The 18,501-nt window shown below is 44.9% G+C and overlaps 1 protein-coding gene across 1 annotated transcript in view; it reads right to left on the bottom strand.

Annotated features, from left to right (window-relative positions):
• The window catches only part of LOC125766074 (pair-rule protein odd-paired), a 40,018-nt gene extending 22,388 nt beyond the window's left edge, over window positions 1-17,630 (bottom strand). Inside the window, exon 1 of the mRNA XM_049431664.1 lies at window positions 15,762-17,630. Within this exon, the coding sequence (XP_049287621.1) occupies window positions 15,762-16,983 (1,222 nt within the window). The 5' untranslated portion in view covers window positions 16,984-17,630. The remainder of the gene's footprint in view (window positions 1-15,761) is intronic.
• Between the last annotated feature and the right edge of the window lie 871 nt (window positions 17,631-18,501).

The following is an 18,501-nucleotide window of genomic DNA, read 5'->3' as shown; positions in this document are numbered from 1 at the left end:
CCCATTAGCGTGCGTCCTTCAGCTCGAGCGTATCGTGTGAAAACCGGACCAGAATGGTGTCTGTATGCAATCACCATTATTCTCCTTCTGCGGAAACTCACAGATCCGGATATCATTAGGCAAAACTGAATGCAACCATATCAATACGGCCGTGTCCTTCCAGTTGACGGGTTTCGCATCGCTTAGTATCTACTTATCTGTCTGAAGTGCCGTAGTGAGCACGGTGCTCCAACGATCAGAACTAGTTTTTCTTGTAAATCATCGCCGAGTCTCAACCGTAACCGGCACCCAATGTTCGTAGCAATAGAACCAGAACGAGTCTGCAGATGAAAAACGCAAGCTACACGGCGGAAATCTCCAAGTAACCGTCGAATCAAAGCGAACTATATTTGACCGAAATCTAAAACCGTACCATTTCCAGATGACAATTGAGAAGCAAACAATCCCTTCCAGAAGATGGCAAGGATTCTCCAGCCTCATTTGTCTGCGCAAATATGACGCCAATGCAAACAGCACCGGGCAGCTACCGTTTTGTTGTGCAGTCCTTGATAAGTCTGCATTTGAGTGATCTTTTTTTCTGTTTTGTTTGGTTTGTTGGTCTCATTTCTCACTCGCTCTTTTACCGCTGGGACTGTTGTTTATTTATTTCTGTTTACGTGCCCGGTATTGACGCGACACCACAGTCATGATTAGGATGATGAATGAACTGACGAAAACAATGGCGGTTTAATGCGTTCCGTCTCGCTTTACCCGCAATGCTCGGCTGGTGGTTTAGTGGTCACACTACTCTTCCAGCATGAACTATGTCCTCTTCTGACGCGCTAGTGCATTCGGCATGGTATTAAGCACTTCTGGTGAGGGCTCGGGACCGAATGAAAAGTACCGCGTCCCTTTTGCATTGTCCCTGGGGGTGAAAAATCTCCCTCATTTCCTGCTTTTGTCCGCAACCGACAGCATCATCGCACACTTAATCGCACCCGTGCTAAACGGAAGGAAGAACATACAGACCCCGTATCCGTATTGTAGTTGGTAAAGGAGGTAAAGCCAGCAGCGGATGAGCCCGATGACACAACGGGAGGAAGGCTCAACAGAAGAGATTCAAAAGGTCATGAAATCGAGGAAGAGAGTATTTAACATTCAGTGGTTATTAGCAGAATATTTTCATACACTTCACCGACCGTGCGGGTAGCGAGAGAATAGGCGAGGGTCACAGATAGAAACAGTATTTCCTATCGCTTCTTTCCACTAATGCATGTCCTCTTGGTGAAGCTGTCTGCAACTGTACGCAACGTTGCCAAATTCAGGTAGAAACAAAGATGTTTTCATTCCAGAAAACGAAAGGATCCTCATCCGTGTTGTGTCTTATTCAGGAGGACTAAATCGTCCTCTTTCGTTCAAAGATCGAAGGAACTTTCAATTGTAGTTTTTCGGCAACTGCACACCTCAATATACCCCGTAAAGCCGAAGGATCATGGCTGAGGATCGTGTCTGTTTGTTTGCAGAACGATCATCCCTCAAGAGGGTGAGGTTACACACGGTGGTTTTCACGTCATCGCCAACGATCCTTGGAAAGCGAACCCATCAGCCAGACATACGCACAATAGCAGGAAAAGAACAGTAGAAATACACAAAGGAAACAAATTTCACCATATCTCTGCAACACAGCACTGTCGTTCCATAGCGGTTGTGCGATATAGTGTTTGAAAAATGGTTTTTCGTAAGCTATCTTCAAAAATCCTTCGAAAAGGAATCGATTCCAACAGGCTGCCAACGATGCAGACGTACGTACGCCTCGGTATGGTGGTGGGACTGTGCGCGAATGTCAGTTTCAATTTCGTCGGCACACTTTCCTGTGAGGTCTCCGTTCTTGGTAGTTGGATCATGATTGCACGGTGTTGCCTCCTTCTTGGTCACAGCTAGCCGGTACGAATGACGAGTTTCCCAGGGTGTCGAATTACGCCTTGCGTGATTGAAGGTGGTCGGATCTTTATTTCATTTCTAGTTTGCTCTACTTTTATTCTTACTCTTTACCGTGGTTGCCTTACTGTTTTCTTTTTTGCGTCGCTAATACGTGTGATGAGATTTTTCCAATGTTCGACATTGAAACAAAGTACCTTCTTGCAGGTTAAATCGAATCAGCAAAACCCACACCAGAACTTCGCGGTGTAAACTTTCTGACGAAGGATATAAACATTTAACCTTTTTGCGATCTCTACCCAACAGTCCAGCTACACTGGAACGAAGAACGAAGTTTTATTTTTCCTTTTACCTCATCTACTATGGCTCATAAATTAAACTTTTTGACAATATTAAATTCGCCACAAACGGCCAACTCTACATGATACGCTTCGTTGCCAGCATTCTGAGGTATCTTCCCTAACTGACCCAAAAATGTAAGAGATGGAAGGATTCCGATACACGCATGAAACCGCGAGATAGCGTTGGAACGTGTCGAAATTGAAACAATAGAAGCGTTGGAAAATTTGTTGGCACGGAATGACCATCCTGCCATCGGAATACGGCACAGGGAAGACAACGTGGCAACAGAACAACAACAAAAATAACAAGATAACTCAACTGTCAAAACGATCAGTAAATCGTGAGATCCAAACTTCTCCAGTAGAAAAGGTGGTGAAAAAGCCCGGAACGCTCCAAAACACCAACTATACACCGATGTGGAATCCAAAGCCGGTACATTCGAGGCGAACCACTAACCGAAACCCTTCCAACGATCACATTGATTGCCTTCCTTTTAGACTGAATGGACTGAATAGGGAGACTGAGATGAGGTTGACTTCATAAGAAATTGTGCTTTTTGTTTCGTTCCTTTATCATCGTCCAAAATGTGTTATGTTGTCAGAATATTTGAAACTTCTCTTTTTTACGGCGCCATTCCTCCCGTTCCAAACTTTAGAAACGTTGTTCGTTAGCCTCGAGTGGATTAGTGTTTGGCAGTTTGAATACCGAACATAGCCGATGCATGACACCGGGCGGGGGAACAAGATTGACCTCCGTAAATGACATAATGTTCAAGTGTGTGTGTGTGTGTGTGCTTCTCTCGGTTAGTTCTGTCCAGCTTAACCTACTTGTGTCAGGAATGTTCGTTGAGATACCAAAGTTTGTCATTTCCAGGACACGATACTGACACGCTATACACGTAACAAGAGACCGAATTCAAAGTTCAACGCCCCAAAGACAATGTCCTGCGATGAGTGACGCATAAAACTGCATTCTCTTTATGTTTCATTTTAAATGTCTTCTCCCACCACATTGATGGTCTGACGCAACTCGTGAAATGGAACTCAATGAAGATCCTGACTAGTGCCTCGCTGGTAAGACTTTATGGAACCATTGCTACTAACAATGCATCGTTAAGGGCGTTAGGATCCCTGCGGGAATAGAAATCTTCTCGCACAAACAAGCAAAAACACACCATCAACGGTCGTCGTTCAAATCATTCAATTAAAAATATTCCCAATGGCTGAGGCAATCGAATGCTGACCAATTGTCGGGCAGATCAGGACCGATGAACTCCACAACTCCATGGAACCGGAACGAACCGTCTGATCCCGCTACCAAAACGATGCACTTTAATTGGCTGTGGCAGAGCATTAAAACCAATAGCAGTTAATTGTAAGATGGGATATGAACGAGCGCACGAACGCCATGCTTTGGAGCGAAATGCAACAATTCCCCTTCGGCCCTCGTTTGCGTTTGCGTCCCCCACCCAATGGTAGATTCGTTTTCGCCTTCTAACCAACCAATCTATCCTTTCCCGACTCTTTCATCGGTATCAAATTACGTCGTAAAAGTAAATCATTTATTTTATTATCGCTATATCACCCGGTAAAAGCTCGTTTCCTTTGGTTTTCTCTCGCTTGCTCGATGAAGGCACTTGACGATCAGACCTAGCGGATCAGCCAAGGAGAAGCTTGACGGAAAAACACCTTTTTCACCTTTTATTCTGCATCACTCAGACGTCTTTTACTTGCTCCAAGAGAAACTGGAAAAAAGTTCAGGAATTCTTACGTTTTATCATCTACCACGTAACCCAGCTCAGCTCCACAGTCGTTGGGAATCAGAGTAAACACGAAACAAGCGCACTCGCTGCACAAATAGCCCCCAGCCCCAGTGATGATTAACTCACCTCATGCGAGTTCGTCGCTTGTCCGTATGCACCTCGTTTAACGGTTTGCAAGATAGCTTTTCTCGCGGTAATGGATGTGCGAAGTGAGAGCGAGAAAACAAGATTAAAGTTAACATTATCAACATTATCCCCAACTCACCAGCGCGAACGCGAAGGATTTGTGTGTGTGTGTGTGCTTGGGTGAGAGTGGGAGGCTGCTTTGTTTTCCGTATATTAAGATGTCGTGCGCATCGGTTTGTCGCGTCTCTGGGGGCCATCTGCAGCTCCATTATTCTCCAATCATCATCACACCTCTGCATGTTGCTCTCTTTCGTACTTAATCGCTCATCTCAATGGTGGCTGGGCTTCGGATGAGTTGGCTCAACTCACCCCGAACAATTTCCATCTCATCATTGGAGCTCACCTTCGCACATTTCTCACTGGGAGCTGTTGCACGTTGCCAGGTGGAGGGTAATATGCGTATTGAAATGTCATTTTAACAAGTTACCCCCGCGGGGCTCTGTTCACCTGCGTGTGATACTATTCTCCCAAATGCTGTCATACATTTACATAAAACAAACATAATTCTTTCCATTTCGTTCTTGTTTCTTTCTCTTCGCATTTATATGTATCTTTACCCACCACAAACCGCACGGCCGTTTCGATCCCGATCTTGGTCCCGAACTTTCCGATGTACCCTTTTTCTGATTGCTTTTTAGATGCTCCGAGAGAATAAAAAAGGAGTCTGTAAAAGGCTTCCTTTAAGGGCTCCCATTGGAAAGCAGCTCAAAGGGATTTGACACTGGGGCAATATTGTGGCCACGGGTTTGCTTATTTTCTCATACTTCACATCGTTAGCCTTTCGCGCTGGATCCCTTCTGGGATGATTTTGTATGTGTTTATATACACTCGCACACGCACACCTACTGTACACAATTCGATTTTGCTCCCATTTTTATACTCGCCTAATTTATGGCGTGGTAATGAAATTTGGAGAAATCTTTTCCCATCACAGGACAAAAAAAAACCCACGGATCTTTTGCGATGCCTCCGCGTTCTCGTTCGGAAGACGGGAAGAAGAGTTTCATTTGATAATTTATCGCATTATTATGGAAATTCTAGCCCCGACGACCCGAAATCGAACAAGCTTTCGGAAGGTATGATTTAGTGCACCGAAACTGAAGCCGTGGCGAAAAATTAAACGAAAGAAAAATCCTCCCCACGACCCCGCCACGCTTCCATGAGTTTGGAACGAACAATTAAAAGCTTCACAAAATGGTATTCTCGTTGAGAGAAACGTTGGAGACTCACTGTTCAAACCACACTCATTTAGAAAAGCGAAGCGAGAAACACAAAACGGTTCGATTGTGAAATATGGTGTGCTAAAAGATTCTATCCTGCACGGAATGTTTTGCCTCATTTATTATCACACCGAAGGGTTTCTACCTTCGTGAGCTGGATATACAATATGGAATGCGCGAATTTTGTAAACTAGACGTAAACGGATAAAAAAAACACACACACACAGATACGATACATAAAATATTGGATAATATATCTGCTATTAGCTTAGCACATCGTTAGCAAACGACATCAGGCGTGGTAAAAAGAGAAAGCGAATGGGAACGAAAGAGATCGCCTCAATGACAAACGAATGATGCAACAAGGGATGCTACTCACGCTTGGCTCAATGTGAACCACACACCCAAGGTGTAATCGTCTTCTTTTTGATGTGCAACGAAGCGCAAAACCCCTCTGGAAAAAGGACGAATCAAAAAGGAGACGATATACCAGAGCTCATTGCCAGACCTACCCGAACAGCACCGAAAAACCGGGATCAAAATTTAGGGGAGGGATTCCACGGCCGACCGGCAGCCAAAAACGTGAAAGATCATCATGATTAGGCCGGTTATGAAGCGTGAAACGTAATGACGATGATAAGTATCATCCAACAACCCGAGGGACGCTCTACAACACATCATCATCATCAACCATCATCAACAGTATGCTACATTCGGGAACGGGTTTATAAGCTGCTCAACAACTCGCATAAAAAAGTAATCGGTATGAGGCAGTATAGAGGCAAGCCAAACAAAGGGCAACGGGCACCCCAAAAACACTAGCCGACCCGACCAAGAAAATGATTGCCGCCGAGTCAACGTGTGATGGAATAAAGTCCTCTAAATGTACCACCATCGAACCACCTCCAGTCAGAGTGTTTTATGCGTGGAAGGGTCTCGGCATCTAAAGGACTCGTCGATGACAACCGAACAAGGGGGGAACCTGTGAAGGATTTAGTTTTTAATAACAATTCGATCATCTGTTCGTTTTTTTTGTGTGTGTGTGTTGCCGTTACAAACTCATCCGCCATCTTGTATGGGTGACACACCCCTTACTAAATTGAAAGCGGGTAGGTAATTCTATTTTTAAAGCTTAGGCAAGGACTGTATGAGTTTAGAATCATTTTTTTTATTTCAAACACCGAAATCATTTGTCATTCTTTTTTTTGTGAATCGATGCGTATGACGATTAAATACATATGGCTGTGCATCAAATGTCGAACAAGTATTACTAAGCTTTGTTTTTTTAGTGTCTCTTTTTTCTTCAAGAGTGCAATTATTGGCCAATTAATATTACAAAGTTACATTTCTTTACAGTTACAAAGACTTGTGCGAAGTTATCAAACATTTCTATTACAATCATCTAAACTACTCAACTAATTATTCAGTCATTTTCATCTTGCTTATCGTGAGTTAAAATCTTTAGACATCGTTATCGTGATCCAGTTCATCATAAGCTGGTAAGCCTGTTCCAAAATCTTGCCTACAGTCTGGTACAACGGTAAAATGAAACGTGTCAACCTACATCGTTGCTTATAATCGTTCCATTTCACACGCTTTTCAACAACTTTCCCTAACAACACCTTACACAATGTCCTCGGCTAATCCAGTCGTTCATCCCGCATCCGTTTCGAGTGATCTAATCCCGTTTCTAAGTAGCTTTACTCACTTTCATCTTGCATGCGAGCAAGAAAACAATGTTCCTAAAAAAGCATTCAAACAACGCTCTCGACAAGGCTCGAGAGGGCTCATAATCCATGATGGCCATGTGACAAGCATGTAAGGAACTGTGTACGACAATCAGCGAATGTTGAACGTCCACAATACACCTTTCGCTTCGAGCATACCTGCCACACTCGTGCAGTCCCCGTGCAGCTTCTGCTTACTTATATGTTTATTTATTCCTGCAAAAGTTGCCTCTCGCTTTCTGTGAGGACTACTCCGAGGAAACATCGGTGGGTGGAACAACAAACAAACTTTTCCTTCACAAACGCAAACAAAGCGCAAAACGTTGGGAAGGAGGAATGGTGAGGCGCTTGGCAAAACAGAACAGAATGAAAAGGATCCGACCATGAGCTCCCAGAAAACAACACCATCTCTAACACCGGTTAATCCGTCGACCTGTGTGCCTTTCGTCCCGAAATTTCCGTGCGGTACGATGAACTTTAGGAAAACATTTGCCTCAGGACATGGCTGAGTCGGCCGGCTTGATTAGTTATTGAATGCCTGTTCTTAGCCTTCTTGCGCTTCCACACTCGAACGCCCTGATCCTTTCTGATCCTCGATACGCCCTCTTAAAACCAACTTAAGGAGAGAAAATCGGACCAAACTCCTTCGAAACCGGCACCAGCTATTCTTCGGGAGTGCGAAATTTGTGGTTCTCGAGCGGTGCTTTCGATTCGGTTCTGACATATTGTCTTTTCGAGAGCATAGGCCGAAAAATCGAACATCAGAAAGCGACCGGATTAGTGAAGCACTATGTTTTCGTTTTTCGCTCAACTAGATCCATTTCCAATTGCATGATTTCTAGCATGAAACGCTCAAGATCACCATCACAGACGAAAAAGGAAAATATTGCAAAATTAAGATAATATTATGCGCTTACAAGATTTATGTGCTAAAATTGCTTACACTCGTTATCAACCGGCTCCGATCGAAGGATGGAAAGATGGATTGTCCTCGGTCGAAGATTTGCGGAGGCCTTGCATCCCATCCTGTTTAGGCCTGTCAGACCCGTTCGTTGGAAGCGGGGCAAACAGTCCGAAATGAAACAACGCAAAGTGAAATGAAAGGTAACTTCAAATTGAAATTACCTAAGAAGTCAATTTTGAGTCGTTCGTTTTTTCCATCTCCTCTTCAACTTGACTGTTTTTGATGTGCGTGATTTTCTTGCGCCACTCGTCCTCCTCCGCTTCGGCATACAGCTTCACAGGGCAAGCTTTCCCGAGTGAGAGTTGAGGTTTATATTTTTTCGCTTCCGTGCTCTACTTGGCGCCGAATCACCGTACACCTCCCTCTGCACACCCTTGTCAAATAACAAAAACATCCTCCGAACTGTCATATCTTGATGTACAAGAGACGTTCGTTTGTTTCTCCCTAGACCTCCTTCGATCGTTGCTACGATACGGCGGAAAGGCGAAAGAAACGTTCTCTTGCGCTGCTCAGCGCCGTACAAAGCGGGCTCACATTAGACGTGTATGCGTCTTATATCTCGTTGCGTTTTTATATAAATGAGCACCGGGATTGAAATAAGTTTTACTCCATCTTTTGGCTTCTATTCCCCCCGCGTGTTCCCACCCTTATCCATCAGGGCAATTCGAAATCGATTCGATGCTCTGATGTTTATGACAGTTACCACGAACAAATACATACACACACCTACATGCTAGAAACGGTGACGTCGAACAAATAACAAACGACGACTGCGTTGTTGATGATGATGATGGCTATGGTGTAGGAGCCATATCAAGCCCACCTTCTTCGATCGAGGGTGAGGGAAATAATCATAAAATGAGCGCAAAGACAGCCAAACATGGAGGGGAAATAAATTTGTTCCACCCAGGTTCACCTAACCTGGCGCACACGGAGCGTGGCGGATAATTTTCCATCTAATCAAACTACCCAAGTCTTGCCTCGGATTGGTTTTTGGGACGAGCAGGCGCTGTTACTGCCGTTGAGGCCGTTGCTAACTGTTGCTGACACATCGAGGTATGAGAGCAAGCTTGTTAAATTCGACAACAAACAAAAAGACCAGTTCGTGGAAGCATCGCAACATAATACAATGTGAATTGGTAGATAGTCATCATCATGTTCCAAGCTGTTCGAACAGAACTAGCTAAATTGTACTGCTTTGTTGGGAGCGTTTGTTTTGAGCCATTGGTAGAAACAATTTATGTAGTTCAACAGGAAAATGACACGACCTTCCAATTTTGTGATTGACCTCGAACAGCAAGATTAGTGGTTTGATGTCTTGTTTAGCGTTCTAATACGTAAAGGCGATTATTGTATTGCTGAAGATTGGTCCTAATGTCCTTTTTAAAATCTCTACTGGTAAACAACAATATGATATAATGAGACTTTCTATACATTACCGACGAACAAGTCCTGATTGGAAGCTGCTGTTTAAACACCGTTTAAAGAGCTATTTTATTGCCACACAAAAGCAAACACCCTACGCTATGGAATGAATGAACCAACCGGAGATTGAAGAAAAATCACGACCGTCGTCTTTAGTCATTCTTTAAGCTGTGGCCCGAATCGTCGGGAGGGATTTTCCCGACGACATTGGCGACATCGATCGTAGCGCCCGTAAGGTAGGCTAAGTACAAACCACAACGTCAACGTATACACACACACACACACACACACACTGTTCACACGCCCACGGGAAATGGCAACACAGCAATGGTGCTGTTTGGCACCAAGAAAGACTCAGAAACAGTGTCGAAGAAGGCACGGAGTTTGGTCGTGGTCATTTTTCATCCTAGAACCGTGTGTTTTTGTCAGTTTTCCTTGTGCCAACCTCGCAACCCCCCAACAAAAAAAACGGATATGGCAAGGAAATCCTGATACTGACGTCGTCTTTGGTCGCAAAACAGAGAAGAAAGATAAAGAAGGAATACAAAGTTTCCCTAAAACCCTACCAATCGACCCTTGTCGATCTAGGGGGATCGCTGATAGATAATGTGGAGTAGAATGAAGCAGCTTGATAGTGAGAGTGGAAAGGAAAATAAAAAAAATGGCCACCCATAACAGGGGTTGTTTTTTTCCATCATGGGGAATAGTTCGAATGGCGTGGAAGGGAATTGTGTGGAAAAACTTTGACACGGTCGAGAGAACCCCCAAAGCATGGACCGAAAAGGCATGAACATGTTAGGATAGCTAGTTCTTTTCCCTTTTTTTGCTGTGAATTTTTCTTATAGAAGAAAAAACACGAAATCATGATAAGGAAATGGCCACTGAATGCGGACCCGTTAAGCACTTTTTTCCTTATTGATATTCCTTTCTATAGCTGCGGAACTTGGAGACATCCTTCTGTTCGTCCTTCCCTACCAGCTTCGCTATTTATTATTTTGATATTAATGTTGATGATAGAATTTTAATGGCACTCAAGGCAATCGCGCGCATTGGAAAAAAACCAAGAAATAATAGAAAATAAAAAATCGAACAAAACCGGGGGACAAATAAAAGGGAAAAAAACCTACTCCCTCACTCAACTCTAGAAGGCCCTTCCAGTATATGCCGGTTGAAAACGGCACCCAAAAGAATCGATAAATTATGTGTCAGTTCCGCCACACTCCTTTTGGTTCTTTTTCCCAGCCGTGCATTGTTCCATTGCCATCACCATTCCCGAAGTGCGCATTACATTGTTTGACGTGAAACGAATCGGAATCGAATCGAGGAACGAATCGCAAACCCCAAGCACACAACCAAACGGAATCCACACATAAATGAGCGAACGAAGCCTTTTGTGTCGCGTAAATTGGTTTGTTTTGATTTGCGGCGGAATGTTGAAGGAAAATAAATGACACAAGCCCGAACGGTAGAACGAACACAAGAACAGGAAAGTCCCTTCAAAAGGGATCGTTTGTAAAGGTATCTAACGCGATCGAAAGGGAACGAAGATGTCCCGAACCAGATGTGCCACCCCGGGAATAGACCGTGAAGCATATTCGACCGAAAAGGATCAAGCTTCTCCCGGAATCTTATCTCAAGTGGTCACTTAAGCTCGTGTTTGACAACATTTCAACAGCACTGCATCTGTTACGGGATGAGATGCGACCCACTAGATACACGAGACATGCGACACGATACTTTCAACTCGTGACAGAAGACCCCAAGATGCCTTCTTGACGGTAGATCGATAAAATCAATGTCAACATTGAGGAGGTGTTGGAAAGAAAACGAAACCACCCTGATCAAAAGCAGCCAGTTTATTTGGTCCCGAAACCAAAACGAGGTAGCCGATTACTAGCCATTCCAACCTATCTTTGGGTCGTAATTTGATCTTCATTCTCTTCTAAACCCAACCGAGCCACATGCTACCAAGTGGCGTCGTTCCGCTACAGCCTGTGTGGAAAGCAATTATGGCTTTGTTTTAACGGCTCATTTGTCGGGAGCACGCTCCGTGTGTGATCAGGCATGTGTTGAAAGAGCTCCAGCAATTCACATTTGAGCCAATGCGATGTATGGAAAGAAACACGAAGATAATCAATTTTCTTCAAGGACTTTCGGCAGCACCAGGCGCGAAAAAAGGGCGTTCAAAAGTGGGCGGGTAAATTATACATCAAATACGCGCGATATTTTGTGTTTGCGCCAATCGACTTCCGCAGAAACCGCTTTACTGTAGACTCTCTCCTCATGCTTATATTTGTATCCGCAAAATGAAAACCTTCAACCGTACGCTAAGCCCTGCGGACGGAGGGCTTCAAACTTCTTTATTTATTTTGGAGCAAAGTTTCGCCAAACAAAAAAAAAGCGCATCCAACACGGCTACTATACCAAGAAAAGAATGAACAAAAAGGGGAGCACATGCTGTGAAAATGAACACTCAAAATTATACGTTTCGAATCAAGCAGAATTAGACGTACACAAAGTTTCCAATCGCACCGAACTCATCGCACTATGAGAATTTTAAATCTTCCAAAACACCTTCTTCGTCGCGATGGAGCGAAAGATTTGCAGTAAAAAGAGAAGCTGCAATTTTATCCACTCCAATCATCGTTCAAAGGGACAGACCAGACCAGGACCCCTGCTAAGGTACCTTCAGCGGTACAACAAAAAAAAATCACGATCGCGTACACACAGCCACACACAATGAATGAAAAGTAGACACCCAATTTTATCCTCAGACGATTGGTAAATTAAGACGTTCCTTGGGTACAAATTATCTTAACCTTGGGCAAACGAGCCTATCCCAACGATGGACAGCAATGCCGCAAGCAAGGCTAATACGAGTAGCGACGACATTCAATCTTTCTTGTGACCGCGGGGAGTTTGGGGAGCTAAACACGTAACATTTTCCCTTCCGACACAGAAAAGCGTGAGAAAATCCTCTAGGTATCTGTGTTGAAAACTGCTTATATTCTTCCAAAATGGCGGATGTTTAACATGTTTTTTGTCAACACTAGGTTTCTCATTCATAACAACCACACTGAACAATTTAAAGCTCTCAGGCAAAAAAGGTTGATAGTTCATTTGAGGTTGATCCTGATGAACCTGACGCCTGTTTGATGAAGACAGCCGCGACCAAAGCATTTCCATCAACAATTGCAATACCTTCCCGTTATGGAAGTGTCAAACCAAGCTGCTGCAACTGATAAGCAAGGACACAATGTTCTTTTGGTGAAAAACACAACCGCAATAGACTCGCCTGCAACTGCATCTCGGTCGAGGTACAAATACAGGGATACAAATAAAAAGTAGTGAAAAAGAGTTTGCGATAAATTAAGGAAAAAAACAAACAAAGAAAACATAACATACATACTGGTGGTTAACCCTCTGTGCAATGGTTTAATAGGATGCATGAAAGCCGACTATGTCCACAACAAGCAATAAATGCTCTATTGCGGACACGAACGACACAAGTTCCTGGCAAATGCGACCTAGAAGTGAACCCAGTAAACACCCGCTTGTGTCGGTCAATTTAAAATAACTGTGTTATGACTTCGATTTAATTGTTTGTTCATCGCTGAACCCCGTAACGACACAATCTGGCTCAAGGAGCGCTGGTTGTTTGTGTCTAGATTCCCACCGAACGATGGAAACTGAAACTGGAAGCGTGAGCAAGGGAGATGGACAGTAACAGCAGGTTCACCACTTCCATGATCCCACATCCCCCCAACTGCAAGGATACGGACGGACGATGGCTTCGGGACCGAGTTTAGCCCGTCGTCGTAATCGTACCACCAGCAGCAACAGCACATGCCAATGACAGCAGGACAACGGAAGCCCTAATATCATACACACAAACACCGACAAACTTACCCACCCAAATCGGACATAGAAACCGATGGGGAGCGGACCGCTGTGGGATCAACCTATTCGACCTCTTTCTCGGTTGCTTCCGTTGTGTACGCGTGCTTGGAGATCGGCAACAGGGATTGTTTACTGGGCGGGAAAGTAGGGAAAACCATTTCACTTCCCCATCTCGCACAGCTTTCCCCAGCTTTCCCGCTTCATTCCAGTTTTGGGTGGTTCAACAATTGCTTGCCTCTGCTTTTGTCGCCACTGATGGCCGGTTTATTGTATGTGTGTCTTGAATGTCCTTTGCCTGGTGCCCTCCAACATCGCCTTATCCCGATGGAGCTAGCCGAGAATGGCAAAAGCCACACTCACATAGACTCCTCGTCGTTGTTGTGCTTTGTGGTTTTGTGTTTTGTGCGTACTGAAATAATCTCCTCTAGTGTGATGGTAAAATCAATATTCGCAACCGTGCAAACGGCCTGGCACAGATGGTGTTTGGGTATTTGTGCTGGAAAAAGCCTTCGATTTTTTACAGTTCAATGTGTATCTATGTGTACACGTTTATTGAAATCGATTTCTAAGCACATCCTAATGTCCCGAGCTATTCGGTATAATTTAACCCGCAATTAAAGCCCTCCCTGGCGTGTATCGGAGATCGGACACTCTCGGACGGAAAGGTCATGCTCTCTGTTTAGCAGCTACAAACTCGACGAAATGCGAATGTGGATTTTTAATCAGCTACAGTTGAACGATCGTCGGTTGGGTGCGAGTAGACGAGCAATGAAACACCGTATCAACATGCGTATGGCAACACTTCCAAACCACACATCTTCATAAACATAGAAACCGATCGAGAAGGAAGCGCGATCAAGCACACTCCAAAATCACCGTGGAGGTGTGAAATGATGGACGAACAAAATCAATTTGAACGAGCGGCGCGCGCGCCCGAGGCCACATTTCGTCTGCCGTTGATGAACGTTCGAAAATGGAGATTAATTACTCCTTTTTTTCTCCACTTCGGATTTCACCAAAGACGGACATGTGAGGAACACGAACCAAGAAGGAGAGAATGGAATTCTCATCATTCTTTACCGCGTCTAATGGTAATCAACACACAGGAAGATTCTCTATTTGTTCGTTCCCGTTTTCTCTTATGGCCTCCAGATTGTTTACACGAAAGAAACTGTACCTCACTTCTCAGGCAACAGGAAGAAACCAGCCACAAAAACATTATCCCAAGCTAATCGGACAAACATCCAAAACAAATCGCACCAAAAGAAGTTGTTGCGTAGCGTTTAAAAATTAATTAAGATCAATCTTTAAATTGCGGGTGAGGAGCGATTAAAAACTACACAAAAACACACACACACACACACACACACTTGCAGAATACAAATAAACGTTCGAATGGAACGGAATGATTTGACCCGACCGATCCATTTCACAACTAATCGCATTTAAATTTCAATACCTGTTTAATTAAATTTGTTCCTGTTCCGTGGAACAAATTTCATAAGTAAAGGCGTGAACATTTTCGTTCGACATTCCTCAAAGACTTTATTGTAAATTACCTAGGTAAAATAAGCAACAACTGTGCTTAGTGTTTAATTTATGAACAAATCTTTTGAAATGGAGCCATTTCAAAAAACCCTTGGGAGTGATCTTTTCTTTTCCTCCCTTCCATACACTAAACACCGTACGCCACTTTGCAACGAAAATGATTGCCTTGTTCCAGTCATTAATTGAATGGCACACTTCCACTTCAACGCACTTAAGCTCTTTTTTCAGTCCACTCTCATTAATCATCGTATAAACATTAGCTCTTTTTTCGTCTTTTCCTTCGCAATTGTACCTCCGCTGCGAGTTTGCTGCACACGTTCTCAAATGAGCAATTGAAATAAAAGACTCCAGAACAATTTAATTACTACCATAGTATGGCCACTAAACCACCAAAACAAGACGTCCCAACGTCGCCCAACAAAACAATCGAAACTCCACAGCACACAGGCATTGTTTTCATGCAAACATCTTCCGAAACCCAAAGCAGGACCTCCCGGTGCAAGAAAAGGCCCACAAAATGCTCTTCACATACTGCTGAGTTCCAGAAAACAAAGGCTCGTTTGCCGTTTTTGTTGTTGCCTTAATTCCGTGGGGTATGAAAAGTTTTTCTGATGGTTCGTGTCGTTTTCCTCGTTTAGATAGCGTCTTTGCACAGTGAGAAGAATGTTTTTGGGCTTTGTTTCCTGGAAGGAAAAACGCCCAGCCTCCCGGAAGGCAGGTAAAGGGCTAGCAAGGGTGGGCTCTGTTGTACTACATATATGACCACTTACCGGTGTGAGTTCGTTTGTGGATTTTCAGGTTCTCCGAACGGGCAAACACTTTCCCGCAGGCCGGAAATGGACACGGGAAGGGCTTTTCGCCCGTGTGCACACGAATGTGATTGACCAGCTTGTACTTCGCCTTAAACGGCCTTCCGTTGCGCGTGCAACCGAGCCAGAAGCAGGCGTGTGTCGTACATTCCGGTCCACCGACGTGGTCCACCGTCAGGTGTGTCACGATCTCCTGCATCGAACTGAAAATCTTGTTGCACGTTTTGCGGCTACCGCCGTCCGAACCGGCACCACCGATACTAGCGGCCAGTGCCGTCAGCCCGAGCCCGAGATGGTGATGATGATGATGGTGTGGTGGCAGTTCCGGTTCTACCCATAGGCACTGCATCTCCTGCTTAATGGCCGGCGGATGGCGCATATAGCGGAAAAACGCACCGGACGTGCCGGGATTGACGGGCAGGTTCGCGAGCGGGTGATGCTGGTGATGGTGGTGCATGGCCGAGGCGTAGTTGCTCTGGTGATGCGCATGGTGCGCATGATGTGCGTACGGATGGGTATAATCACTCGCGGTCGCTAGTCCTGCGGCCGCCATCGCTCGCATCGAATGTGCACCGGCATGAAACGGGTGGTGCCCGATGGCAGCGGCTGCCGCCGCCGAATGATGGTTTAGCGGGTTCTCATGGGCGGCAGCAAACAGCGAGGAAGGATCCGCCGCACTTGAGGCTGCCGCTGCACTCGAAGCCACTGCCGCCGTGCTGAAGTAATCGTTGTCACGCTTGAGCGAAAGGAAATCGCGCGAATGGTACGGTGCCATCGCATGACTGGACATGTGGGAGGGTGGCGAAAGATGGTGTGAGTTGTAGGCGGCACCACTGCCACTGCTCCCTCCGCCAGCCCCATTCGAGGGGCTGCTCTGGTGGTGATGATGGGGATGATGGGGATGATGATGATAAAACATTGCATCCGAGGCGTTCGCATTGGAGGAACCGGAAGTACCGACGCCCGTACCGGTTGCTCCGGATCCGGCAGCACCTGGTGGAAGCATACTAGCGGCGGCAGCTGCAGCAGCGGCCGCCAGACTTGCACTGGCGGCCGAACTTGCCGTGGATTCGATTTCACTGCTCTGTTCGAGGTGGTCCGGTGACATCTTGATGCCGAACGTGGCCAGATGCGAATGATGGGCCGCCGACGAGCCACTGTCCATGAAAGCGTTCATCATCATTTTGGAGGAATCGTTTTTTTATTAGTACACTAATAGGAAATAATATTTTAGAAAGGTTTTTCCTGCCACAGTTCGAGCGGGATTTTCACAAATGCACGATTTGCGTCGAATTCACCAGAAGCACACCGACAGCGAGCACTGTTTCATTTTGTCGTCACTCGTGTGCCGAAACAAACTGCCCAACTGGATCTGTATACGACACCTTGGACAGCAACTGTTTGAATGTGCACGTACTATTTTGCTCACAGAATTATTCAACGTTAAAGACACGGCTTAAACACTCGGAGACACACGATGCGATTTCTTAAATATCGAGCACACGAACACAAAAGGACAATCTGCACAACAGCACGCCGATCGCGTACATACCACTTGCCCTACGGTTCACTGCCAAATATTCGATCAATGAACCAAACAAACACTTGCTGGCGCACGCACGAGAACGCGCAATGCTGAACACGAACCCACACGCAACGAAAACCCAAAAAAAAACAGCAAAGTGTGTATGGTATGAGATGACGGTGATGATAATGCAGCTTCAGCACTCGAAACGGTCGAAGATCACTCTTGATCGCACACGCTACGGGGACTCCCGAGATCTCGCGACTCACGCGGCTTCGCTGTGGACACCTATTGCGAGCACGAACGTTGGCAGCATTCTGAGTAGCGATGTTCGCTCCGAGTCGCAACCAGGGTTCCGATTCCGAGACAGGAGGGTAGCGCACACATCTCGCTTTGCTACCGAACTTATGCTTCGTTTATGCTTTGGATGGGTGGAAAAGTATGCTTTGCGACTGCCACGCCCAATTGCTGCCGGTTTCGGCCTCGAGGGAATGGCTACAGAAACACGACGGCTGCCATCCCTTACTCTCAATATGTGCCATCTTAGTTGCGCTTGGGGTTGAATTTTATGTTTGTTTGCTTAGTGGTTTACACGAAGCACGAACGGTTTAAACAACCCTTTTCAAATCGATCGAAGGAGAACTCGAGTTTCTTGGAAGAAGCCTTGTAATTTATCAATAAAATTACTGCATAAAGTTTTACTTTGGCGAAAAATTTAACGTTTAACTAATTAAGGTAAGTTATGTAATATTGTTCTAAAACAGTTAACATTATTTCATTGAACAAGTCGCATTAAACGAATGTTTATACAGTGTATGACTATAAGAAGAACTGACTTTACAGGACTGAGTGTACGATTTGGGATAAACTATTGCTGTTTGTGTTACGTGTAAATCTGCATTAAGCAAGAAGTTGAAAAGTAAGAGACGTTGTGCTCTTTTCCTCTCACGCCATCAATCGCTTCTCTCACTCATTACTGCACTGCTGGAGCGTACGAACGAGAACGAACGAACCTTTTATTGTGGATTCGACCAAAAATTGTTATTGTTAAAATATTTGTCAAATTTGTCAACCTTAGTCAAATATGCTCGGTCGGGGGGAATTGCACGGCTTAAGAACCACAGACCCGCAGGAGTGAATCGCGCTTTACGATTATCTTCCACTCTCGGGTTGCGT

This window comes from Anopheles funestus, chromosome 2RL (genome assembly GCF_943734845.2).
Source record: "Anopheles funestus chromosome 2RL, idAnoFuneDA-416_04, whole genome shotgun sequence".
Classification (NCBI taxonomy): Eukaryota; Metazoa; Arthropoda; class Insecta; order Diptera; family Culicidae; genus Anopheles; species Anopheles funestus.
The sequence above is the reverse complement of the archived record's forward strand: the minus strand, read 5'-3'. Positions and strand labels throughout refer to the sequence as shown.